The sequence below is a fragment of the Desmodus rotundus genome, chromosome 1 (assembly GCF_022682495.2).
Source record: "Desmodus rotundus isolate HL8 chromosome 1, HLdesRot8A.1, whole genome shotgun sequence".
Taxonomy (NCBI): Eukaryota; Metazoa; Chordata; class Mammalia; order Chiroptera; family Phyllostomidae; genus Desmodus; species Desmodus rotundus.
The window spans coordinates 124,998,098-125,025,701 of NC_071387.1; the positions used below are offsets into that span (position 1 = coordinate 124,998,098).

Here is a 27,604-nt window from a genome sequence, read left to right on the forward strand (position 1 = left end):
ACACAATTTCCTTCCACTTTAAAATAAAAATTTCTAATTCAGCTCAACAACTAATCACACCTCAAACCAGGGATTTGAAAAAATGTATTAGAGGCACATTTTTAAAAATAAATACAAATAAAAACAAAATTTTGCTTTTCACTGGGTCTGTGCAAGTTTTGTTCGTTTGCTTTTATGGCTACATGGTTTATGTCGTTCTTCTGGGCAAGCTCAGCGTGCAGCCCTCGTTCTTTAGACACTCCAAAACCCCACAGGCTTAAACTGTATGAGAACTTAATCTGACACTGTCAGCCGAAGACACCATAAGTAGCACTGTAAGAACATTTATACTAAATTTATCACTGTTCATTAATAGCTCCACTTTCCTGAGTTTGTGTTTGTTCGTTGGCATTGGCTTAGGATATAATCCATTTTTCAGAAGGTGCTCCTTGCGGAGGCAAATTCAAGCAGCACACTGAAGCTGAAAAAATCGTAAAGGCTGAAAAGGGCAAACCAAAGTCTGTTAAGATTGGGAAAAAAAAAAAAACCCTAAAAAAATGCCTGGGACAAATCATGGTATTCTACCTAGAATTTTTCTTCAGAAACAAGAATTATTATTTATTATTATTATTATTATTTGCTTTTAACTATGAAAAGCAATAGGCACTCTAATAGATATATGATGATTTCCAAATAAATTATTTATTTATAACCATACTTTATATACCACTAAGTAACTCCAGTAAAAAGACCCAAATCGATTTTCCATATAGGTGATAAAGTCTGAATTTAGTTTTATACAATAAGGTATTCAAACCCCACGAAAAACTGTTGCCATTATAATTTAATTTGTAACAAGCAGACTGCAAGAAATTTTTAGATAATAACAATCAGTTGATTCGCTTTGCAATCACAGGAGGCTGCGTGCTTTATGCTCCCTGAGAACAATTAGATGATGGCAGTAACGATTTCCTAATGAAAGTAGTCCAGGGACCACACACAAGTTCGATATCCAGGTTCTGGTGCTTTCAAAATAACCCTAACTGTATAGCGCAATCTAAATTTAAATACCTACAGGGCCAGCCATTTAACATAAGCACGTGAACTGGGTGGATCCATAGGGGAACAGGGAACGGCGGAGGCTGTAAGACACCTGGAGCATATGCCTTCCCTAATGTTATTCAAAGTAATTTTTTTAAATAAAAACACTGTACTAGTTTTTATACCATACAGAGATGTCAGTGTTTTAAACACATTTTGAGTCAGATTCTTTCCTTGAGCCTGAGACCCCTTATCTAAATTTTTTAAATAACAGCAACACTTGATTAAGCAGATTTTTAATAAAAAACAAAGAAACAAAGAAAAAGAACAAAGGAAAAGACTAATATATTTCACTACAAAATTTCAAAATGTCTATGTGAAAATTTATTCCCTCACATGTACAACACAAGAAGTAAAAAGGGCTTAATAGCTTCAATGTACAATAAACTCTTACAAAATTGAGCAGTCACTGGGAATTGCTTCTTCACAATCCACCCATTGTTTTCTTCCTTATTAAAAAATCAAAAATTTTATTCTCGGTAGCAGTGTGTCCAGCTAGTAATACTACAGTGGGCAGTGGCACAGTCTATCCAGTGAGACGTAAGTGGGAGTCCTCGGGTGGGGCCGCCAGAGGGCCTCTTTGAAATGGGACAGACTCGGCAGGCAGAGGCTCGCTCTTTCTCCCTGACTGGAACAGCATTGTTAGAGGTGGCACAACCACCGTGTGTCTACAGGGCAATACACATGAAGTTTGAAACCACATACATACGATGATGATCAGAAAGACGGGAAAAGCTGGGTGTCTGACGCATCGCCCGCCCTGGCAGTTCGTATTTACAGGAGAAAAAGAAATTCCTGTACGGCTCACACACTGCGGTAAGTGCTCTGTTACATAAGAAAAAGACCAGTATCTTGGAAAAGTCTGCATGACACTGCTGTAGACAGTCCCTTAGATATGTTCTCATAATTTCTTTCAATGTCTTCATTTCTTCAAACGAGAGAGAAAATGTGGGAATGACTATGTATTACTTTACAGAGTTGACAATCATTACAGCGGAATGATTGGATTCCGAATCACCATACTTAGGAAACACATCTACGACTATATACAGACTGAGACAACTGAAGTTCTATTGCAATTTTACGACATTAAATTCTTCACGGACAGGAGAACACTAATACTCCTGTGGTTAAGGGCTCCAACTTTTACCTCCTGAAGATAAGTGTCTATTAATTTCCTGGGGTAACTGAGGAATGAACTTTGGAGACAGACAGACCTGAATGGGATTCCCCGCTCCACCTGTGCGGTACTCACCAGGGCTATTCACAAATACGCCAGTGCTCCCTGGTACATGATCAGACTGCATTTCCTAGCCCCCTTTGAAGTTAGGCACGGCTATGTACGTAGCTTTGATTAATGAAATGTGAGCACAAACAATATGTGCCACCTCTGGGAAGAAGCTTTGAATGCAGTATATGATTCATCACCTCCCCTTATCCCTTCTTTGAAGAGAGCAGAATGACATGTCTGGAGAGTGCCTCCATCAGCCCGGGTCCCTAGGTGATGCAATGAGCAGAGATCCTCCTGGCAATCTCTCTGGACAGACAGCATGAGAGAGGCATGAACCTTCACTGTACTATGTCAGGGCTGTCAAACTCATTTTCACCAGGGGTCACACCAGCCTTGCTTTCAAAGGTTGTCTTCAAATGGCCGAAGGTAATTTTAGGGTATAAATGTAACTACTCCTTAACAGTTAAGCAAGAGCTCAGTGCTGCCGCTGGGTAGAAACAAGGTACCAGGCCAGATAAAACAAGGTGGAGGGCTGGATTCGGCCTGTGGGCCTTGTGTTTGCCACCTGTGTACTACCATTCTAATTTTGGAGTTTTAAGTCATTGGAGCCTAATCCTGTTCATCTTTTTTTAATTGAATTTATTGGGGTGACATTGACTAATGAAATTATACAGGTTTCAGGTGCACAATTCTGTGGCATATCATCTGTATATTGCATTGCGTGTTCACCATTCCAAGTCAAATCTCCTTCCAACACCATTAATCCTCCCTTTACCCTTTGTTACCTCCCCCCACCCTACATCTCCTCTGGTAATCACAGTGCTGTTGTCTGTAATTTTTGAGGTATTTTTTAATTGTTTTCTTTTTTTTTTTTTTGCATAATTCCTTCACCTTTTTCACCCAGCCTCACAACCCACTTCCCCTCTGACAACTGTCAGTCTGTTCTCTACCTATGAGTCTGTTTCCATTTTGTTTGTAGTTTATTTTGTTCATTAGATTCCACATATGAATGAGATCATGTGGTATTTGTCTTTCTCTGACTGGCTTATTCCACTCAGAATAATGCTCTCCAGGTCCATCCATGCTGTTGCAAAGGGTGAGTTCCTTCTTTTTTACAGCCAAGTAGTATTCCATAGAGTAAACGTACCACAGCTTTTTTTATCCACTCATATCCTGATGGACATGTGGGCTGCTTCCAAATCTTGGCTATTGTAAATAATGCTGCAATGAACACTGGGATGCATATATTCTTTCAAGTTAGTGTTTCAGGCTTCGTATATATTCCTGGAAGTAGAATTGCTGGGTCATAACAACCCAGCCTATCTTGACGGATGTAATCATGTATTAGCTATACGTCCCCAAACATTATATAACCTCTCTTTGCCTCATTGTCTTCATTTATGAAATGAGGACAATAATGTCTACCTTGTAAGGTTGTTATTATGGTACAATAAGATGATGCATTAAATAATGTCTGATGCACTACTTGATAATAAATGATAATATTCCTATATAAATAACATTGTATCTGAGGCAATGTGAAGCTATGTGAGAGATAGACTGGTTCTGAGGAACAAAGAAAATCTTCTTATAAAATTAACAAGTTAGAAAAAGGTTACTTAGGGGGAAGTCAAAATTTTGTAAATCCTTTTGTCTGCAGGTTCAAAGTGAGTTTTCAAGGGACCGTTACTACCAAGTACGGGTGCTGAGTAGAGCTAAGGCATTTAGGCTATGGCACAAAGTTCTGCCACATCTAGTTATAAAAGTTCACAAGGTAAAACTTCCTAAGTAGAGATGATTCTATAATAAAAAAAATTCCCAAGCTCAAGGCTTCCAGGGTATGAAAAGCCCTGGTAAATATTATTGTAGCTGAACGAAAATCACCAATGTTTAGTTCAAAATTGTTGTCAATCCAGTCAGAAAGGCAAAAAAGGGCAAAAGGATTAACTATTTGAGTGTCTAGTGTCACTCAATTAACACACATTATTCCATTGAATTCTCACAACAACATTATGAGGTTAACTATTTTTTTATATTACAGGTAAGAAAACAAGCACAAAGAGATTACAAGAATCGCCCACTGGCAAAAAGTGATGATGGTAAATGACGAAGTGTTCATTGAAACCTGATTCAAAGCTCATAGCTTGCTACTTCAAGGGTTAGAAGAACTGCTTGAGAATAAAAGATGAGGATGAATCGACAGACTAAGAAGGCCATTATTCTGAGGAGCTCTCCCTCTGCAGAATGAAGCCACCTGAAAAAGTACTACTCTCCCCATCATCTTAAGGTTTTATGATGATGCTACTAAGTAAAGGTTACTGGGGAGAAATGTATGACATAGATCTCTTCCCCAGGAAAGAAAGAAAACACCTATGTTTAGAGCAGACAGTAATTGTGTTTCTCAGAGGAATGTACCAATTTTTTTATTATCGCTAGATTTGAATAGGCTGAACTCGGGGATCCCCCACTAAGAAAGCTAATTTTGCCATCTGTAATAAGCAACTTGGGATGTTTCATTACGCATTTCTTCTGCTTATACTCCAGCCAACGACCTTATCACCGCCTCACAAATCACACTGTCTGACTATCAAACGCCCTTTTCCTACTCCTGATGACGATGGTATGACTGCTGCTGACAGGTGACAGACAGAGGGCTCTAGGGCCTCACCACTACTTCGGCCTTTTATATTCAATTTTATCCGTAGATAACAATAACAAAAGCTAAAGACAGGAAGGGTCGTGTCTCCATTCTGTATCTTAAATTTTGTCTCGTTAGGTGTTACACTCAGAACATAAGACAGGGTCCCTGCTATGTGGTACATTAACTAATACCAGAAACATGCCTTACGAAGCTGGGAAGGGGAGAAGCAGCAGCGGCACTAGCAGCAGCGCTGCTGGCACAAACCCTGTCCTGAACCCCAGCCGCATCACTGGTATTAACCACCACCAATACCAGCATTAAAGCTTCTACTGATGATTGTAGTAAAGATCAAATTCCAATTGTGAGAATAAGGAATGTATGTCCATAAAGGATTCTTTTCAGAACCCAGAAGAAGGTGAGGAAAATTTTGAATCTATAGCCAAAGAATATTCTATTTTCCCCTCAAGATTTGAACTTTTAATCGGTCCTTGGTCTGATGGTGGATGATCATAGAGTTTCCCATCAACCCAAAGGGAAACACAAAGACCGTAGTACGGAAAGCAAGCTTAAACAACATTAAGACACTTAAAATAGTATAGTTTATTTTTTGTTGTTTGTAAAAGGCAAGTAGGGTAGTACGTTAAGTGTTATATGTCTATGGCCAGGTGCATGGAAGTAGGTAACATGGGTAGAATGGAGGGAGAAAAGTCTGAAAACACTTTCTAGTCATTTGGGGTAAGGATCTAGGGTCCCTCATAAATATTTTTCGCAAGGGAGAGGAACAGAGAAAGTGAAACTGCCTAGATCCCAAGCAAAGCGGACTTCTATGGACACACACATACAAAAAGCCTGTCCATGAAGAAACATCTCCGACTCTGACATTTCCATGTCTCAGGGTAGGGGAGAGGAGAGGAAAAGGCAAGGGAATGCTTGCTCCTGGCATTCTTTAACTCTCCTTGCTCTGAAGGCCTTTTTTGTCTTGCTTGGTAACTAGCCCAGTTACGCTGACCTGAGCTTGTATCCACTTTTGAAACTTCCTGCACGGCTAAGGCACCTTCTTATGTAACAGTAACCACAGTGTATAATGAGAGGGAGAGAGACGGAGGGAGTGAGAGCTCGCAGGAAAGAGTATTTGGTGTCTGTGTGTGTATGTGTGTTAGTTAAAAAAACTTAATTTAGTTACATTTGTTATCCTCTGATTTTTCTTCTTGAGTTGTATTTATCACATTTCAGTGATTAAAAACACTAACAACATAAGTTTTATTTTGTTATTTTTTTCTTTTGCCAGAAGTGCAAAATCACTTACATGTTCCAAAGATTGAGATGTTAATGAGTGCAATGAAACATTCTTTACTGATGATTATTAATTATATATGAATCATCAGGCTTTCATGAAAATTAAATAAAATGATGATTGCAGGTTATAATCTTTTCATATTCTGCAGGTGTTTTTCTTAAAAAGTTGTATCTTTTTTATAATCTAAGTATGCTTAATAAGATAAACAGGAAGTTGGTATACCTCCTCAAATAAAAGAAACAATGAAAAAAAGTAAGATGTCCTTCTTTTAACTAAAAAGGAAAAAGTAACATACCGAAGCATGAAAACTAAAAGGGAAATACAAAACACTAAAAGAAAATTCTAGCCCCCCAAAACCTATATTTAATGTTGTACAATTTAGCATATTGCAAATGTTGTTTGCAGAGTTTAGAATAAACATATAAATAATTTTAAATAATGGGATCTGAAATGCTAAACTAACAGGAAACCACCAGAGAGGAAAAGGTTATAAACATAGATAAACCTCTATCACCGATACATTCTGCTTTTCACTTGAGCTACAAATTTAACAAGCTATGCATTTCTAAGTTTCCTAAATAAATTTTAACCAAACTCCTACTTTCAAAAAACTACATAACCTTCCAAAGACATACATACCTCTTGTATGTAATTATTTTTCTCCAAGACGGAAAGAGCAACAGCTGCACACTCCGGTGTAGACAGAAACCTATGAGCTGGTTGCATCCAAATTACATAGACTAGAAATGCTAGTTTTTAACTGCACCTGAAACCGAAACACAGAGTAGAATGTAACTTTTGTATTAAATTTAAAACTATAATGTCTGTATTGTATTTTAAATACTAATTAATTTCCTTCTGAAATTGACAGTTTAGAAATAGTAAATGCACTGATATTTTCTATACATAATATCCTTATGTTATTGTCAAATAGTAGAAGGAGAGGATATTTTCACGTATATCTGATGAAGAAAATATATTCAAAATGAATACAAATTCCTACCAATCAAAAATGGATTGACTAATAACTACCTCTCAGTAGGCAAAAGACTGAATAGACTTCACAAAGAGGATATAAAAATGGCAAGTAGTTATGTGTAAAAGGGTTTAACATGATTTAATGTAAATTAAAATCACAATAATATAACATTTCATACTCACCAGAACAGTTAAAATCAAAATTATTAACAGCACCAAATAGGGAGGATATGGAGCAAATGAAACTCCCATACATTATGGTGGGAGGGAAAATGGTTTCATCATTTCATCACTTTGGAGAATTTATTTTATGGTTTGTCCTCCCACTATTTTCTTAATGTAAATTGATAGGTGTATGTCTGTGTGAGTGTGAGTGTATATAAACATAGAGACATACAGATATACATATATGTATATACATGTCCTCTTTTTTAAGATAAATATAGCATACTATATATATTTTTTATCCATGAAGATAACATTTTAGCTGAGACAATGACTGAGGCAGATGTAAGAAAGACAATACAAATGGGAGTGTCAACAATTTAGCTTTTATATTCCTATTTTAATTAAATTAAATTAAGTAATCTTATACTCATGAAGCCGTATTCTACCCCACACTCTGATGAGAATCACATTTAAACATGTGTGGATGAGAATTTCAGTTTTTACTCATAAAATACATAGGCATGGGGATTGAAGGTAGTGGTGTCTAAGTACTACACACAGCACCTTCCTAAAATCAGGGGTTTTACTTCCCAGTATCTGTAGAGTCCTGTGAGTCTCTCATTCCCACACCGTAAAGTTCTACCACCCACGGCATCTTGTCCCTGAATCCCTCCCCTCCTCTGTTTCTCATTCAGTCCCCCAAGGATGAGAAATACGGGTCTTCTAATAAAAGTGCTTTTTGTTCAAGTAATTCTTCTCTCCAACTTGTTTCCTTTTTTTCCTCAGAAACAGGAAGAGAGAAGAGAAGGAAAGAAGATGAAGGGGAGAGGGAGAGGGGAAAAAAGGGAGGGTGGAAGGAAGGGAGAGAAGTAAAGTGGGTATCATAAAAGATTCACAACAGAATGTATTTGGTTTGAGAATACATCCTTTAAACCATATTTGACTAATAATGTTTTAGATATGATCATGTTAAAGTTATTCTGCATTTCTACCAATAGACAAGATGAAAAATAGAGGCAGGGAGGAAAAGAGATGGAGAAAAGTGATTGAGAAATACGTATAATGATAAAAGCCTATGATTAAATAACTGTAAGAATAATTTATAATGTTGCTTAACTGTAATTACTAATGGCTTAATATTTCATCAGGTCAACTTACACAGACAACTACTGTTTCAACACTCAATTTCAAATCATCACCTGAGGAATTTATAATAGGCATCTGATTATAAGAAAACCTTTGGAAAACATGCAATACTCACAGTAAATTTTGTTTATTGGAATGACTTTGATTTTTAAAATAAACTTCTTATGTCAAAGAGGTACTTTAATTCTTACTGTGACCCACATGGCTACATGCAAACTCAGAATTTGAAATTTATCATCTGCTACACTTCATAAGCTATGCAAATGTCTAATCACGGGGTTGTATACCTGACACTAACATAACATTGTCTGTCAACTGTAATTTAAAAAATTTAAAAATTTACCCTGACTGGCATGGCTCAGTAGGCTGGGAATCATGCCACAAAACAAAAGGTCACCAGTTCGATTCCCAGTCAGGACACGTGCCTGGGTCGTGGGCCACATACCCGGATGGGAGTGTGCGAGAGGTAACTGATTGATGTTTCTCTCACACATAGATGGTTTGCTCTCTCACTTACTCTTTTCTCTCCCCTCTCTGTAAAATAAATAAATCATTTTTAAAATTTAAGGAAATGTTTAAAAAGCTCATACATGGCCATTAAACATCTTTATAAAACTGGAAAAAAGAAAGGACCTGTGGAAAAAAATCAGACAGCTGGACCTAAGGGTGTTAAAACCTATCTTTCAGCAATTAACCCTAAGGATATATATCACATATATATATTGATAATTATATATTAATCTATTATATATCATAACTATTCACATATATTATAAAATAATAATAATATATATCATCTTAATTTCCAAATTTTGGAAGCCATGCTGAACAAAAAAATGCTTCAGTAATTTTGAACTTTTTGGAAGTTGGTTTTCTATGGGAATAAGTTGTTTGAGTGTAACTCCTTTCAAAACAGGAAAATCATTGGTTGGTGTAGAATTCTACCAGTATAAAGTGAGCCTATAACTTCCATTTCAGAAACAGCCAGCTCTTCCACATCTTATTTTTAGACTTGGCTTCAGATCTTTTCCATTCATTCTCTGAACTGACTAAAATTTGAATTCTTGGAAATTCTTTTGTTGTTATAATACCTTTGCTTCTTCTCTTCCATTAAATCTTAAATATGCAAGATCTCTCCAGAAAATGTCCAGCCATGTGACATGAAAAATAGAGACTTTTATTGATGAAGATACAAGATACCAGAAACATTGTACACAGGACAATGACGCCTCAGCCCCCTTCAAAGTAGGCATCTTGGGAGCTCACACAGTTCTACCAATCGCTAACAGCTGCCCCGTCATATTTTCCTGAGTCTCATTAATAGTCTGAAATCTCTTCCCTTTCAAAGGTGATTTTAGTTTTGGAAAAAGCCAGAAGTCATGGGCTTCAAATCTGAGCTGTAGAGGGGCTGAGTGTCCTGGGTGATTTGATGTTTCACCAAAAAACCATGCACGAGACGCAATGCATGAGCAGGTGCATTGTGACGAAGCTGCATCACCAGTTGCCCTTAGCTGCTGCCGGCTGAATCATCTGGATATTTTCCACAAAGGAATGTTCAAGCTTAACACAAAATTTGATACAGATTCATTGCTCTACTCGTTGTCATTTTTAATGTGACTGCCACACAGTACACATGCTCATTCAATGGCATCTACCTCCCCCACTGACTAGTACAGTGAAGGATTGAAGTTGTCATTGTTCACACACACACATTCCAGTCCACTCTCCTTGGCTGCCAGGTTAAATCGATGTCAGGCAAACTGTTGTTGTTCTATTAACAATGTTTGGACTTTCCCCAGACTAGACAAATATAATAGCTGTTGAAAAAGTTTTTGTGACATTTACTTTCTTTATATGACTATACAACTTACATTGCATGACATTTATTCCCTTTAGAATTTTTTTCTCCAAAGTGCTCTAAAAATGTCACTTTGAATTAAAGCATAAATGTTTGGAAAGGATAACTTATTTATGTTCTTGATGTAGATTTCAATAACATGCTGAGTTTTGCTCTAGTTGATTTTTTTCTGTATCCCTAAAGAAATTGCTGAGAATATTTAGATGTAAGGTTTTCAGGTTTTACATTTATAGAAAACAATGTTAGAATTGCACAGAATAAAAGAAAGTAATCCTTTTAATATTCTTAGAAAAGGACTGGATAAACACTACATACTTTACATGTAAACACACTTAGTGTTTGATCCATATGACCTTTTCATAGATTGCTTAAATGTAGATGTACTTTTTTCGGGCGGCTTTCCTGAAATACCCAGGGGTTTTTTTGCCTCTTAAACCCATTTTATTTTTTTTTATTGTTGTTCACTTACAGTTGTCCTGTCTTTTCCCCCATTGCTCTCCTCTGCTCCATCCCCCCGACTCCCACAATCCCCCCCATAGATGTACTTTTTAAAGAACGTGACAAATTGGCTAAATTTCTAGTTCTTGTAGGATTTGTGTGCCATCAGTGGGTTCTCCCTTCCTTACAATCTTACTAACATCCCTCAAAAGAGATAAATTCTGACTAGTACCTATTTCCTAATTCCAAGATTTTAATGTAAAAGTTAATAATTGACTAAAGCAGTGTTTTACCAACTTAAGTTTAAATTCAGACACAAATCCCTAATGTCTTTATACAGGTCATTTCTCCACTTCTCATTTTCACATCTGCTTCCCCAGCAAAGTCACAATCCCCCAGATTTAAGTATTAACTTGTGGGTGTAATTCATAGCTATATTCAATTTTCTCATGGCTGTGCTCATTAATTCAACCAGTGTTTACTGAACACCAGCCACTGTGCTGGGCACTGGTGCTTACACCAGATTACAGTGGCAAGGAAGCAAAACAGACAATCCACGTCCGGGTGGAGTGACATCATGTGGCCGTAAGTAGCCGTTTAGAAGTATATAATTACAAATTAAAATGGTGTGAGGAGAATATAAGGGTGCTTTAAAATGGGGATTAGATGGAAGCTGGAGTTCACAAAGAACTCGCTAGCATTTGAGAACTAAAGGGTATGTAGTAGTTAGCGAGAAAAGAGAAGGGTAAAGAAATTTTCGTACTTAGTCTTTTCCCACATTCTCTTCATTGCGGATTTTAGCTATCAGCGTGTCACTACTTTTTGAGAGATAATTATTCAGGCTTATATGTGTCATTAAAACAAATTTATTTGTCAAATACAGTGTGTGACATTTAGGCAGACATTTTTCATACTACAGAGTTCACAGAGTTCTGCCATCTCTCGGAGGGGAACAGGTTGTATCACTGATGGCCAGTACACAGGACTTTTTGTTGAGCTTGAATGGATAATTCCAGAAACACCAATTCGGTTTTTGGATGTCACTAGTTTGCTTAAATTGTCTGAGAAAGTAATTAATAGAACAAAAATATAGGTATTCTCTAACATCTCAATATGTTGACTATACTTGAATGGACAGTAGTCAATAAAATTAAATTCCACAACACCACAAAATATAATGCATATTATATTTCTCTTTAATAACTTTTCAGCTCTCAAACAGAATGATTATTGAATATTTGAGTTTTAAAAACTTATTTATCAATCAGCGGCTATTTAAAACCTATCATTTTGTTAGGCTGATGAGAAGATAGTAAATTCAGGGTCACGATTTAGCCGATTACTGTCCTTTAAACAATGGCCAAATATTATGTTTGCATTTCTATCTGCTTGACATTGTATGTGCAGTTTGGTTCACTTTGCTATACACCGAAGATGGAAAGAACACGCATGTGATTCAGTCAGGGTGCTGACAGTGTCAACCTCAGTGACGGGAGATAAAGAGCATCCCAGAATGTAGTGACATTCCTGAAGGAATCTGAGAGATGGACTTAAATCAATTATTTCATGTATTAGAAAAGTAAGCAACCTATGCAATGTTGCACAGCCAATTAATGACAACTATCCTCTGTATTCCAATTTGATTTCAGTGTTTTGCATAGCAGAGAAAACTTTTAGTAGTAAGAAAGGAACATTTGAGCTAATACCTATCGAGAGAATTATAATAACGAGTTTTATTTTCAGTGTGCATAAAATATATGTAGAGTAAGAAACACTTAGCACTCTTATAACCATCATTCAAGTCTAGACGGAGAGCACTGCCGGCACCCCCCAAGGGCCAGGCCCCTGTCCCCCGGGTGTCACTATCGCCTTCGCTGCCCTTTTTCTTACCTCTAGAGGGAACCATAGCCTGACCTTATGTAACCGCCTCTGTGTTTATGTGTGAATGGATGCATGCCTGAATGCTGTCGTTCCGCCTGTTCTTGAACATTATTGGCACAAGGTGGCTAAATTGAAAATCTTTCATTTTTTTCTGTAAAATATCTTTTTTCTAACAATATTTCCACAACAGAAATAATTTCTTTTACCATCTCACCATGTAAAAATGACTTACATGTGCTCATGTAGTTTTTTAAAAACCTAGGAAATCTATTAAAAACTTACTGCAAATGATAATTTAGAAATATCTCTGGCAAACAAGGTCAATATACAAAACTGAATTGTATTTCTATATATTGGCAGCAAACAATTGGATATTCAAATCAACAAAATTCATGTCATTATATATAATGGCACCAAAAAATGTTTAATACTTATAGATATATTTAATAAAATACTTGTATATGCAAGACCTACACACTGAAAACCATAAACTGGCTAAAACAAATAAAGAAGAAAAATAAACAGAAAGATATAGCATGTTCATGGATTGAAAGACTCAATTTTCTTAAGATATCAATTCTTCCAAAACTGATCTACAGATTTAACACAATCCTAATCTAAATTACAGTAGGCATTTTGATATACTAATAAGGTTCTAAAACTTACATGAAAATACAAATGATTAGAAATTAACCAAATCCATTTTTATTTTTTTTAAGATTTTATTTATTTATTTTTAGAAGGGGGGGAAAGGAGGGAGAAAGAAAGGGAGAGAAACACTGATGTGAGAGAGAAACATCGATGGGTTGCCTCCTGTATGCGCCCCGACTGGGGAATGAACCATCCAGGCATGCACCCTGTCCAGGAATCAAAACTGTGGCCTTTCACTTTGCAGAAGAATGCCCAACCCAGCCACACTAAGAAGACCCAAATCAAGCTTTACAAAGAAAAAGGCTGAATGACTTACAATACCAGAATTCAATGGCCTAAAGGTACAGTATTCAAGATAGTCTGTTCTCAGTATAAGGAAAGGCATAGAACAATGGTAATGAATATAACATCTAAAAATGGACTTACACAATAAAGGTTCAAATGATTTTGTTTGAAAGGCTGCTAAGGTAATTTAATGAAAAAAAAAGATAGTATTTTCTACAAATAGTGCTGGAACAAATGTTGGATGTTCATATGGGAAAAAAATTAAACTCAACTCTCACCTCACACTTTGAACAAAAATTAACTTAAAATTGATTATCATAAAGGCAAAACTACAAATGTTCTAACAGAAAGTATAAGAAAAATCTTCATGATTTGGAGGTATAAAACTGTTTCTAAGGACACTAAAAATATGAACCATAAAACAATTATAAATTGTACTTCACAAAATTATAAACTTCTGCTCTTTGAAAAATAGGAGAAAATGCAGACAACTGTAAATGAATACTAAAAATTAAAAAATAAATTTAAAAAAGAAAGATAATAGTTATAAATAGAAAGACAAAATGGAAGAAAACCACATATTTTCTATAAATAGAAACCACAAAATGGAAGAAAATATTCATATTGCACATATCTGACAATGCACTAGCATCCAAAATATTCACAGCTGAATTTTAAAAAGAATCCATAAGAAGATATATGAATGGTCAATTCCCAAACTGAAACCACAATGATATACTACTAATCATCCATTAGAATGACTAAAATTTAAAGAAAACAATCTATACCAAGTGCTGTCAAGGATGTGAAGCAATTGGCTCTCCTAAACTCCTGGCAGGAATGTAAAAATGGAATATATTTAGAGAACAGTTTGATAGTTTCTTAACACATTAAACACATACTTATCAACAATTTCAGTACTAGGTATCAAACCAAGAGAAATGAAAACACATTTGTATAAAACTTATACAAGGATGTCTAGCTAAAATCATAAAGCAAGGATGGAAGCACAAGAAAACACAGCTTGTCTCCTTGCACAACCACATCAAAATTACAAGTAAACTATAGAACCACCCTCATTCAGAACTGTCAGAAATTGAGCTGGATTGAAATCTACAGCCACGGAATTAAAGAAGAAACCACAATGTGACTGGTAGGAGGGGTAGAGACATGGAATGGGCAGTTACCAACATGCGGCAGATAAAAATCAGGAGCGAGATCTCAGAATCAAAGGGTCCCAGCCCTACACCAGGCCCCATGCCCATGGTTCCAGTGCCAGGAAAAGAAGTCTCCATAACTTCTGGCTATAAAAACTAGCAGGGATTGAGGCTGTGAAAGATAGAAACTGCTGGACTCCCTGGTAGATCCTATTAAATGGCCCATTCACAGACTTCCTCAGACTTACTCCCTCTGAGCTCTAGCACAGAGACATATGGGGAGGGACCAAACTGTCCAGCACCAGGGAAAGAGCTAGGGGGCCACTTCCAGACAGAAATGTTGGCAGAGGCCATTGTTTATTTTCTGAGCCCTCCCCCAATGGAGCCACAGAGCCTGAGGGTGACATATCTGAAACTCCATCAACCTGGCTCACAGTTTGCCCCACTCTGGTGATTCTCTGAGGCCTTGCCCTATCCAACTTTTGGGCTCACCCAAGCACCTTCTAGTGGCATTTCCAGGGAATAGCTTGTCTTGGCCTATGCTTCAGATTTTCCTAATTTTTCTCACGCAGTAGCATCTGGCTTCAGCAAGCCCAGTACATCTTGCTAAGTTACCCCAGGCCCACCACTAGCAGCAGCTGGCCTTGGTTTACAGTTTGGCTTCTCCTGCGCACCTCCAAGCCCAGCACATGTAGCAGCCATTTGCAGATCGCTTTGTAACTTACGCTGTGTTACTCCAGACAGAACACGGATCATGGCAAATTTGGTTGTACCAACAGGAATCAAGGCTCAACTACAACAGGATGGTGTACACAGTCCACATAGTGCGTGCACCTTGAGTACCCAGCTTGGGTAATAGGGGAGGCTGTGCCACTGGACCCTGAACACCTACTACATTAGACCACCATACCAAGACAAGGAGATGTAATATGCCTACCTAATACATTGAAACAAACACAGGGAGGCTTCCAAAATGAGGAGACAAAGACACATGGCCCAAATGAATGAACAGAATAAAATTCCAAAAAAAGAACTAAACGAAATGGAGGAAGCAAGCTGCTAGATGCAGAGTTCATAACACTGGTTATAAGGATGCTCAGTGAACTTAGTGAGAACTTTAACACCATAAAAAGGAGTATGGAGTCCATAAAAACGAACCAGTCAGAAATGAAGGATACACAAATTAAAATAAAGAACAATGTACAGGGAATGAACAGTAAAGTGGGGGAAACTAACAATCAAATCAGAAATTGAAAATATAAGGAAGCACAAAACACACAATCAGAACAAGGAGAAAAAAGAATTCAAAAAAATGAGGATAGTGCAAGGAGCCTCTGGGATACCTTCAACTGTAGCAACATTCCCATCATGGGGATGCCAGACAGAGAAGAGAGAGAGTAAGAAATTCAAAACCTATCTTAAAAAATAATGACAAAAAAGCATCCCTAACTTGGTGAAGGAAATAGACATACAAGTCCAGAAAGCACAGAGAGTCCCAAACAAGATGAACTCAAACAGACCCACACCAAGGCTTACCATAATTAAAGTGCCAAAGGTTAGAGACAAAGAGAGAATCTAAAAGCAGCAAGAGACAAGCAGTTATTTACTGACAAGGGAGCTCCAATAACACTGTCAGCTGATTTCTCAAAAGAGACTTTGCAAGCTAGAAGGAATTGGCAAGAAATATTCAAAGTGATGAAAATCAAGGACTTACAACCAAGATTGCTCTACCCAGCAAATCTATCATTTAGAATCAAAGGACAGGTAAACAGCTTCTCAGAGAAGAAAAAATTAAAGGAGTAAGTAACCACCAAACCTGTATTATATGAAATGTTAAAGGGTCTTCTTGAACAAGAAGTAATACAAGAAAGAAGAAGTAGAAAAAGAAGATGACAACCACCACCACCACCACCACCAATAAAATGGCAACAAACACGTATCTATCAATAACTGAATCTAAAAAACAAAATAAATAAGCAGAACAGAAACAGAGCCATAGAGAGAATATTTTGATGGTTGCTACCGCAACTGGAGCGGCTGGATTGAGCAGGTCCTGGGGGAAGGCGATGAGGGACTAAGAAATAAAGAGGAAGAGTCACAGTGGGGTCAGATGGAATCCCTTCTCTGGGATGCAGAGGAGGGAACTGTTTATTGGTGAAGTCAGGCTGTATTTATTAAGCAAACTTTGAAGCAGACTGTGAGAAAGACAAACCACAAGGCTAGGTACATTTTATTTTTCTAAGAACATTTCTTGCTCCTTCTTGGTACAGTGATGTAGCAAGCAGCCAAGCCATTCTTTTCTTGCAACAATCAATCTTCTGGGGCCTAGGGCAGCTGTGCAGAACCCCAGGCCTGTATTCCAGCTCCCTTGGCACACATTATCCTTCTTGGCTCTCCATAGTTGCCAGATGGCAGGGGTCATTAGAGGAATGGGGGAAAAAGGTGAAGGGATTAATAAGTACAAATTGGTAGTTACAGAATAGTCATGGGGATGTAAAGTACAGCACAGGAAATAGAATAGCCAAAGAACACATATGCATGATCCATGGACATGGACAATGGTGTAGGGATTGCCTGGGGAGTGGATGGGGGGATGGATCAAGCAGGGCAAAGGGGGGAAAACTGGGACAATTGTAATAGTATAATGAGTAAAATATAATTTAAAAAATAAACAAAATAAGTGGAATGGGTCTATATACACTAAAAATAAATTTCAAAAACACATTGTTGACTAAGAAATTAATAAAATATATCATAAAGCATGTAAATATATGACAACTACAACCCATTTATCTTTAAAAATTGATCACATACTGTATCATAAACTGGTAAGAGTACCCAGATTTCTATAAACCAAAAAATTACGTTTTGAAGTCAAACTGAATATTTACAGTTAAATTTATAGTAACAATATTTCCAACTACTTATAAATTTTGTTCAACATAACTGTCTCAATGAATCTTATTCACACATAGAAGATATACATATTTAAAATGTTTCTGATCAAGGCATAGAATAAAACCAGCACTCATTTTGGAAAAGTAGATTTAATACCCACTAGAACCAATCTATAATATTTTTAATATATATGCTATCATGTATACACAAATCACTGCCATATGGATCTTAACATTTGGACTGCCTGCGAAGTCATTAATGATCCAAAGAACCAGATGCTCTAAGCTTATTAATCATTAAAAAGTTGATGATATCCTTTCATGCCACATGAAGGGATTTTGGTACTACTGTATGATCTTTTTATATATTTGACATAACCATTGGGTGTGTCTATACATTATATCACATAATCAAAACCAGATTTTATAACTAATTAATCTTTGTTTTTAATTTAGTCATAAAATATATTCAATATTATTAATTATATTGAAAACAATGCATGCTAAAAGCTCTTTTTGTCACCAAAAATGTGGTTATTAATATTCACTGTCCTAAGTAATACAAACTTAAGTCAGTATTCATCCAAAACACTGACAACAATATTACCTAAAAGGTTTTCCTGAGAAGCAAATAAGATAAAAATTAAATACTTTTGAAAACTCTGAGGTGCCACACAAATGGTAAGGATTACCAGTGTGTTTTCATAAGTACAAAGAATGTCAATAATATTTCTTCTTTTAAAAATATAAGGACAGGACTTATGAGAGAGAAATATACAGTGTACACCATTTTAAGAAGAAATAAACAGCCTCTTTTTTGTACTTCTCTTGTTTTCCTTTAATTTTCTTAAAATATTAGTTAAAAACTATAATCTAAAGGAGATACTAATCAGTGTTCTGGAGTTAAAAGGATTTTAATTCCAAACACTAAAAACTCAGTAATAGTTGAGGCTGGCTTGATGATCTGGTCCTCCGAATCCTATTAGAATATTCAAGTAGAGGGTAACACCCTCCAAATCTCTACCTAGCTTTGTGGCTACCCCTGTATGGCCTTTAAAAGTTGAGTATTGTATAACAGCTGATGAAATTAAAGCAGTATTCAAAAAACTCCCTACACACAAAAGCCCTGACCAGATGGTTTCAAAGGAGAATTCTACAAGGCATTAAAGGAAGAGCTACCCCTATCCTTCAAAGACTATGCCAAAATATCCAAGAACATGGAAGACTCCCAAACTCTTTATGAAGCCAGCATCATCCTAATCCCAAAACCAGATAATGACATAACGAAGAAAGAAAACTTCAGGCCAATATTGCTAATGAACATAAATGCTAAAATCCTCAACAAAATATTGGCAAACCACACCCAGCAATACACTAAAAAGATCATACACCGTGATCAAGTGGGATTCATCTCAGGGATGCAAGGATGGTACAATATTTGCAAATCAATAAACGTAATACGTCACATAAACAGAATGAAAGACAAAAATCACATGATCATGGTAATAGATGTGGAAAAAGCATTTGATAAGGTACAGCACCCATTTATGATTAAAACACTCAGCAAAGTGGGAATACAGGGAGCATTCCTCCACATAATAAAGGCCATATACAAGAGACCTACAGTCAACATCATACTCAATGGGAAAAAACTAAAAGCTTTCCCACTAAGATCAGGAACAAGACAAGGATGTCCGCTTTCACCACTCCTATTCAACATAGTATTGGAAGTCCTAGCCACAGCAATCAGACAAGAAAAAGAAATTAAAGGCATCCAAAATGGAAAGGAGGAAGCAAAACTGTCATTGTTTGAAGATGACAAGATAGTGTACATGGAAAATCCTATAGACTCCACCAAAAAACTACTCGACCTAATAAATGAATTTGGCAAAATAGCCAGATACAGTCAATACTCAGAAATCAAAGGCATTCTTGTACTCCAACAATGAAATATCAGAAACAGAAATCAGGAAAAAAATCCCATTTGACATAGCAACAAGAAAAATAAAGTACCTAGAAATAAACCTAACCAAGGAGGTAAAAGACCTATACTCAGAAAACTATACAAACCTGAAGAAAGAAATTAAGGAAGACACAAACAAATGGAAGCATGTACCATGCTCATGGATTGGAAGAATTAACATCATCAAAATGTCAATACTAACCAAAGCAATTTATAGATTCAACACAATCCCTATTAAAGTACCAATTACATATTTCACAGATATAGAACAAACATTTCAAAAATTTATATGGGACCATAAATGACCCCAAACAGCTGCAGCAATTTTGAGAAAGAAGAACAAAGTAGGAGGGATCACAATACCTGATATCAAAATGTATTACAAGACCACTGTAATCAAAACAGCCTGGTACTGGCATAAAAACAGGCACATAGACCAATGGAACAGAATAGAGCACCAAGAAATAACCCATGTCTCTATGGTCAATTAATATTTGACAAAGGGAGAAGAAGCATAAAATGGGGTAAAAATAGCCTCTTCATCAAATGATGTTGAGAGATCTGGACAGCTATATGCAAAAAAATGAAACTTGACCACCAACTTACACTGGACACAAAAATAAATTCAAGATGGATAAAAGACTTAAATATAAGTCATGACACCATGGAAGTCCTAGAGGAAAACATAAGCGGGAAAATCTCAGACATCCCAGCAACATTTTTACCGACAGGTCCCTTAGAGCAAGGGACATAAAGGAAAAAATAAACAAATGGGAACTCATCAAATTAAAAAGCTTCTGCATGGCTAAAGAAAACAGCATTACAATGAAAAGAGAAGTAACTATTTGGGAAAGTGTATTTGCCAATGATACCTCAGACAAGGATTTGATCTATAAAATATATAAAGAACTCACACAACTCCACTCCAGGAAGACGAACAACCCAATTTAAAAATGGGAAAAAGACCTGAACAGAAATTTCTCCAAGGAGGACATACAGAGGGTCCAGAGACTTGTGAAAAGATGCTCAGCTTCACAAGCCATCAGAGAGATGCAAATTAAAACCACAATGAGGTACCACTTCACACTGGTGAGAATGGCCATCATAAACAAATCAACAAACAACAAGTGTTGGAGAGGATATGGAGAAAAGGGAACCCTAGTGCACTGTTGGTGGGAATGCAGACTGGTGAGGCCACTGTGGAAAACAGTATGGAATTTCCTCAGAAAACTAAAAGTGGAACTGCCTTTTGACCTGGCAATTCCACTGCTAGGATCATGTCCTAAGAACCCTGAAACACCAATCCAAAAGAACCTATGCACCTCAACGTTCATTGCAGCACAATTTACAATAGTCAAGTGCTGGAAGCAACCGAAGTGCCCATCAGTAAATAAATGGATCAAAAAACCATGGTCGATTTACACAATGGAATACTATGCAGCAGAAAGAAGGAGCTCCTACCCTTCACAACAGCATGAATGGACCTGGACAGCATTATGCTAAGTGAAATAAGCCAGGAGGTGAGGGACAAATACCACATGATCTCACCTTTAACTGGAACCTAATCAACAAGCAAGCAGAATATAACCAGAGACATTGAAATTAAGAACAATCTGACAGTAACCAGAGGGGAGATAGGAGGGAATAATGGGGGGAAATGGGGAAGGGTTTTCAGAAATAACTATAAAGGACACGTGGACAAAACCAAGGTGGGGGTGGGAGCAGGGGAGGGAAGTAAAAATGGCTGGGGGGGGGGAGTGGTGGGAGGTAAATGCAGATAACTGTAATTGAACAACAATAAAATAATTAAAAAACAAAAAATAAATAAAAGTTGAGTTTTGTAAACTATATGTATTATCATTATGAAGATGAAATCCCATTAAAAATAAAATTGAATTCCCCAGAAATATTTTAAAAATTGTGATGTACCAGAAAAAGAAATAATAGAATCTCTATCATTTTCATCATGACATAATCTTATCTACTAATGAATATTTCAAATTCAATCAAGTGAAATTGAAGACTTAAGGAGAAACAACATTTTGCCTTAAAATATAACACTTATATTAGGTAATTTTTGAGGACCAAAATCTCTAGATCGCCTTATTTTTTAAGATTTTTTAAACTGTTATTCTATTACAGTTGTCCCTATTTTTCCCCTTTCCCTCCTCCGCCCATTCCACACACCACCACCCCCCTCCCCCGGTCAATCCCCACACTGTTGTCAACGTTTAGCATTATAACCAACACCTTTTAATGCACACCATTAGCGTCTATATTAAATTTGGGATTACATACAGCAAGAATAAATAATTTGATTTAAAAGCCATGAAACAATCACCAGATACCACTTTATGCCATCATATTACCAAAAATAAATGATAAAAGAACAATGATAATATAATAGCTGGGACTGTTGAGAGCATGAGATCACCGGTAGTTTCAAAGACTGTTAGGGGAGACTAATCTGGCGGTGCCTTTGGACCTAAAATTAACTTCCAGGAATCAAATAAAAATTCTCACATGTTCAAAGAGCTAAAGCATTCAAAGATGTTCACTAAAATATAGCCATAACAACTTAAATGTTCAGTAAAAGTAATGGTTAAATGAATTATATTTTTAAGTGGTATTGACATAGAAGATGCACAAAATAATGTCAGTACAAAAAAGAAGGTCTAGAGTAATATCTCTAAATAGGAACCATTTTTAATACATGTTTATATAGCAGAACTAAAATATTTTTTGTTTATTTTGGAACCAGCTGCCAGTGTTTAGGAAAATTCCTTAAACAAAATGTGATATACGAAGAGACAGTGAACCAGGGGCTTCTGGTCAAGATGACAGCACAGATAGAGGCATGCCCATCACCAAGTGGCCCCAGGCCTGGCATGAGCAGCAGCAAGCTTTGGTTCACAACTTGGTTTCCCCTGGGCACCTCCAAGAGTGGCTGAAATAAGAAATACTGCCCATGAGCCAAGTGTTGTCAAGGATATGAAAAAACAGAATTTCTTACAAACTACTAATGAAAATGCAAAATGGTACAACAATTTGGTAAAACAGTTTGGCAGCTTTCCAAAGTTCAACACACTCCTATCATATGATTCCAGGGATTCAACTCTTAAATGAAAGCAAAAGAAAAGAAAGCACATGCCCATATGAATATTTTTAATAAATGTCAATAGCTACTTTATTTGTAATAGCCAAATCCTGGAAACCACCAAAATGATCATCAACAGACACACAGGTAAACAAAGTGTAGTATATCCCCATAATAAAATACTACTGGGCAATAAGAAGGAATGAACTTATGATTCACCCAACAAGAATGAATTTCAAAATTATTCTGAGTGAAAGTATTCATATTGTACCAAAAATACATAATATATGGTTTTATTTAAATAAAATTCTAGAAAATGCAAATTAAAAGTGACAGAAATAAAATCATAGGTTGCCTAAAAATGGGGGAAAGATGGGAAGAAAGGGTTACAAAGCTCAAGCAACTTTGGTAAGTGATGGATATATGTTATCTTCATGGTAGGGATGGTTTCACAGCTACATACACATGTCAAGACTTGGCAAAACATACCCTTTAAACATGTGCAGTTTATTGCATGAAATTAAAAAATAAAAGAAAAAAATTATACACTGTCAAAATTATACAAGGCAATGATATATGAAATTTTAAGAGGTTTTATGAGAAGAAAGATAAATGTGTGGAGATTATTCGTGTAGGCATTTATACACCAGAATAATCCAAACAATGGAACTGCAGTGACGATGTGCTTACTGGGCTACTGATGACCAGTCAAGGATGTCAGGATAGACCAGTTCACTATCCTGAGGACAGGATAGTGCAAACGACAACGAACAACTTAAAAATTACCTTTGGAGACTATGTAGCAGTGATTAAGTAGGAGATACTCCAACACAGTGCAAAAAGATATTCGAAAGGGAAAACAAGGACAAGGAGACCAAAGGAAATTCTGTATCATGCTCTTCTTTTTTATCTACAGAAAGTACTATAACAAATTTTTAAGGAAAGTTATCTTGCTATATATTTCTAAAAGATCAACAAGAAATTCCAGATAGATCAAAATTTTAATTTAGTTTATTACTGACTGATTGTTTTTGTCATTCGTTTCTCAGGAAAATTTCTGTGCATCAAAGGACACAATCAACAGTAAAGAGGCAACCTGCTGCTTTTCTTCCTGTTTCCAGTTCTGTACCTAAAGAACTTGGAAAGTTGTCACTCATCCTAACAATAACTGAAAAAAAGCTAAAAAAGCTTTTCGGGGATGACAATGTATATGCATTACAATCCCATTTTCCTTTTAATGGGAACATGTCTCCAAATTACCGTATTTTTCAGACTATATGACGCACCGAACCATAGGACACACCTAGGTTTTAGAGGAGGGAAGTAGGGAAAAAAATGTTGAAACAAAAAATGTGGTCCTGCTCCTGCCTCCTGTGACCCCACTCCACAGCCACCCCTGTCCCCGCAGCGAGCCAGGTAAGCTACATTCAGACTATAAGATGCACCCCCATTTTCCTCCCAAATTTGGTAGGAGGAAGTACCTCTTATAGTCTGAAAAATACAGTAATTCATAGAGATTTGTCCTAGCTCAGGCTGCTCTAACAAGATACTTACAGATTAGCTGTCTACCATCATCTGGGAATTCTGTTGTTATGAGACTTAAATATAAAATTTAGAGCTCAGCTAGTAACTATGTATGGTGTAAGGTGGTACTGGACTTATGGGATCACTTCATAAGTTATATTAATGTCTAACCACTATGCTATGTACCTGAAACTAAAAGTATTATATTGATTGTCTATTGTCATTAAAATATTTTTAAAAATATTTTTTTAACAAAAGAAACCTAGAGCTCAGAATGTAAATCACCAGTATTGAAAACAATGCTCTGTGAATATTTTCAGGTTTCTGCATACTCAGGGTTTTGGGGGCACAGAGCACTGGCCCATTGGTTAAAGGATGTCTGAATGGGGCACATGCATTAAAAGTGAATGTATATATGTTATTGTATTGTATATGAGCACAGAAAAAATTTGGAGGCAAACACAACATAGTCACAATTCTAAACACCTGAAGGTTCTAGGTGGAAAGTGTAGTTATGAGGTTACCTGGAAGGCAAAGGCAAATACTAACTTTTACTTTAAACACTGATTTGTTTCAACAATTGATAGGCCTCCTATTACCACACATACCCAGAACCATCGGTTTCCCTCTCCTCTTTCTAATGTAAAATATTTGGTTCATGAAATTATATCTTTTCATGGATTTAATGAGTTGTCTAAAAAATATAAAGAATGTGTAGTCCGTAATAAAAGTTTCCATGCATAATATGATGTTAGCTGATAATTACCACTTAGATATGGATAAGTGTGTGCAACTATTTCTAATCTCTCATGAGAAAGGTATATAAAATATATCTAAAAGTTATGTAGGCAAGTATAATTTAAAATCACAAAAATTAAGCCTATTTAATGGATTTCCAGAAATAAAACACTTGGAAAACATACTGGCAGGGATGAGATGCTTAGCCAAATTGCAGCAGATTCTCCAAAGCAGCCGTACCCATTCTCAACATGCGTCTGTAAAACAGCCTCCCGTAAGGCATCCTCCCTGTCCTTCCCTATGATTAAAATTAGGGGTTAGTCTTAACCTCTTAATATCAACATCATGTTTGATACAGAAACTTTAAAAATATATGCTATAACTCTTTGCTGGTTCCACCACTTAGTAGGTATATGACCTTGGGCAAGTCATACTTAACATTTCTGTACCTCGGTTTCTGCTACTACAAAACGGAAATCATAAAGATACCTGCCTTACAAAATTTGTTATGACAATAAAATTACTTAACATTTGTATTTAAAAAGTGACCGACATAGCAACCACTATAAAAATGTTTGGAAAAGTAAATCAAATTAAATTAAATTAATAGAGAACAGATTAACAGGTTTTTGACTTCTGAAAATATTTCTAGCATTTGGTACCCAGGGAATCTTAAGCACTGCTCCCAAATGTGAACTTTATTTTGTACTCAAGGCCTCCAGTATTTTTCTCCTCGCTCCTTTTTTGCTGAGTATTAAAAAATCTAATAGTCAATAAACAAACAAACAAAAGATAAATTGAACTTCATCAAAATTAAAAGCACTTCAAGAAACACAATCAAGAAAGTAAAAAAGACAACCCACAAAATGGGAGAAAATAATTTCAAGTCACATATCTAATTAGGAGCTGTTCTACAGATCACTTACAACTCAACAATAAAAAGAAAAATAACTAGATTTAAAAAATCAGCTAAGGATTTGAAAGCTATTTCTGCAAAGAAGATACACAAATGACTAAGTACATAAAAAGACACTCAACATCATTAGTCACTAGAGAAACACAAATCAAAACCACAATGAGCCCTGGCCATTGTGGCTCAGTTGGTTGGGCATCATCTTGCAAACCGGAAGGTCACAGGTTTGATTCCCAGTCAGAACACGTGCCTAGGTTGCAGGTTCAGTCCCCAGTCAGGGCATGTATGAAAGGCAACTGGTCAATGTTTCTCTCTCATATCAATGTTTCTCTCCTTCTCTTCCTCCCTCCCTTCCTCTGTCTGTAAAATCAATAAGCATGTCTTTGAGGATTAAAAATAAAAAAAACACCACATAATGAAATATCACTTCATACCCACCAGGACAGCTATAATTAAAAACAAAATAGGACATAACTAATGTTGGCCAGGATAGGGAGAAATTGGATCATTCTATATTGCTGGGGGAAATGTAAATGTAAAACAGTATAGCTGCTTTGAAGAACAGTTTGGCACTTCCTCAAAAAAGTTAAATATAGAAGTCATACATGATCCAATAATTCTAATCCTAGGTATGTTCCAAAAAGAACTGAAAACAAGTATCACACAGCAACTTGGACACAGATATTTATAAAAGCACTATTCACAATAGCCAAAAAGCAGAAACAAACCAAATGTCCATCATTTTACCATGGATGAATGGTAAAATATGGTGTATGCATACCACGGTATATTAGCCATAAAAAAATGAATTTCTGATATCTGCTACAACATGGATGAACTCTGAAACAAAGGTCCAAAGAGTTAATCACTGATATAGTAAACCTCTGGCATTCCATATTTTACGTTCAACTGTTCTGACTCTGCCCTAACGACACTGAAGTTTTGGAATGTGAAATAAATCTTTTGCCATGGTACTAATTTAAAGCATCCTTATTGTAGGGTACAGGCTAAATTCAAAGGCTAATCTGAAGAAAATGAAAACACTGACTTAAAAAGATATGTACAAGCCCACTCCCATGTCCACTGCAGCACTATTCAAAGTAGCCAGACATGGAAACAACCTAAGTGTTCACAGATGAATGAATGAAGAGGAGGGAGATTTTGTTATTTTTAACAACAGGAGAGAAACCATTGTGCTAAGTGAAATTAATCAAAGAAAAACAAATATTATATGATATCACTTATATTTGGAATCTAAAACCAAACTAAAACAAACAAACAAAAAACAAGCTCATTGATACACAGAATAGATTGGTGGTTAAAAGGGGTTGGGGATAGGGGGTAGGTAAAATGGGTGAAGAGGCATTAAAGGGACAAAGTTCTAGTTTTAAAATAAGTAAGTTTTGGGGATCTAAGAATAGTGACTATGGTTAATAATACAGCATTGTATATTTCAAAGTTGCTAAAGGAGTGGATCTTAGAAGTTCTCATCAGAAGAAAACATGATAACTATGTATGGTGATGATGTTAACTAGACTTACTGTAGAAATCATTTTGCAATATATGTAAATATTAAAACATTATGCTATATACCTAAACCAATATGTTATATTTTGATTATAACTCAATTTAAAAAATTAAAAGAATGATAAATTTGAATT

At 36.2% G+C, this 27,604-nt stretch overlaps 1 protein-coding gene across 1 annotated transcript in view; it reads right to left on the bottom strand.

The window, feature by feature from the left end:
* Positions 1-256: 256 nt before the first annotated feature.
* DTWD2 (DTW domain containing 2) overlaps positions 257-27,604 on the bottom strand; it is a 64,045-nt gene continuing 36,697 nt past the window's right edge. The window contains 3 exon segments of the mRNA XM_053917042.1: positions 257-499; positions 6,889-6,988; positions 6,990-7,015. Coding sequence (XP_053773017.1) covers positions 257-499; positions 6,889-6,988; positions 6,990-7,015 — 369 coding nt within the window.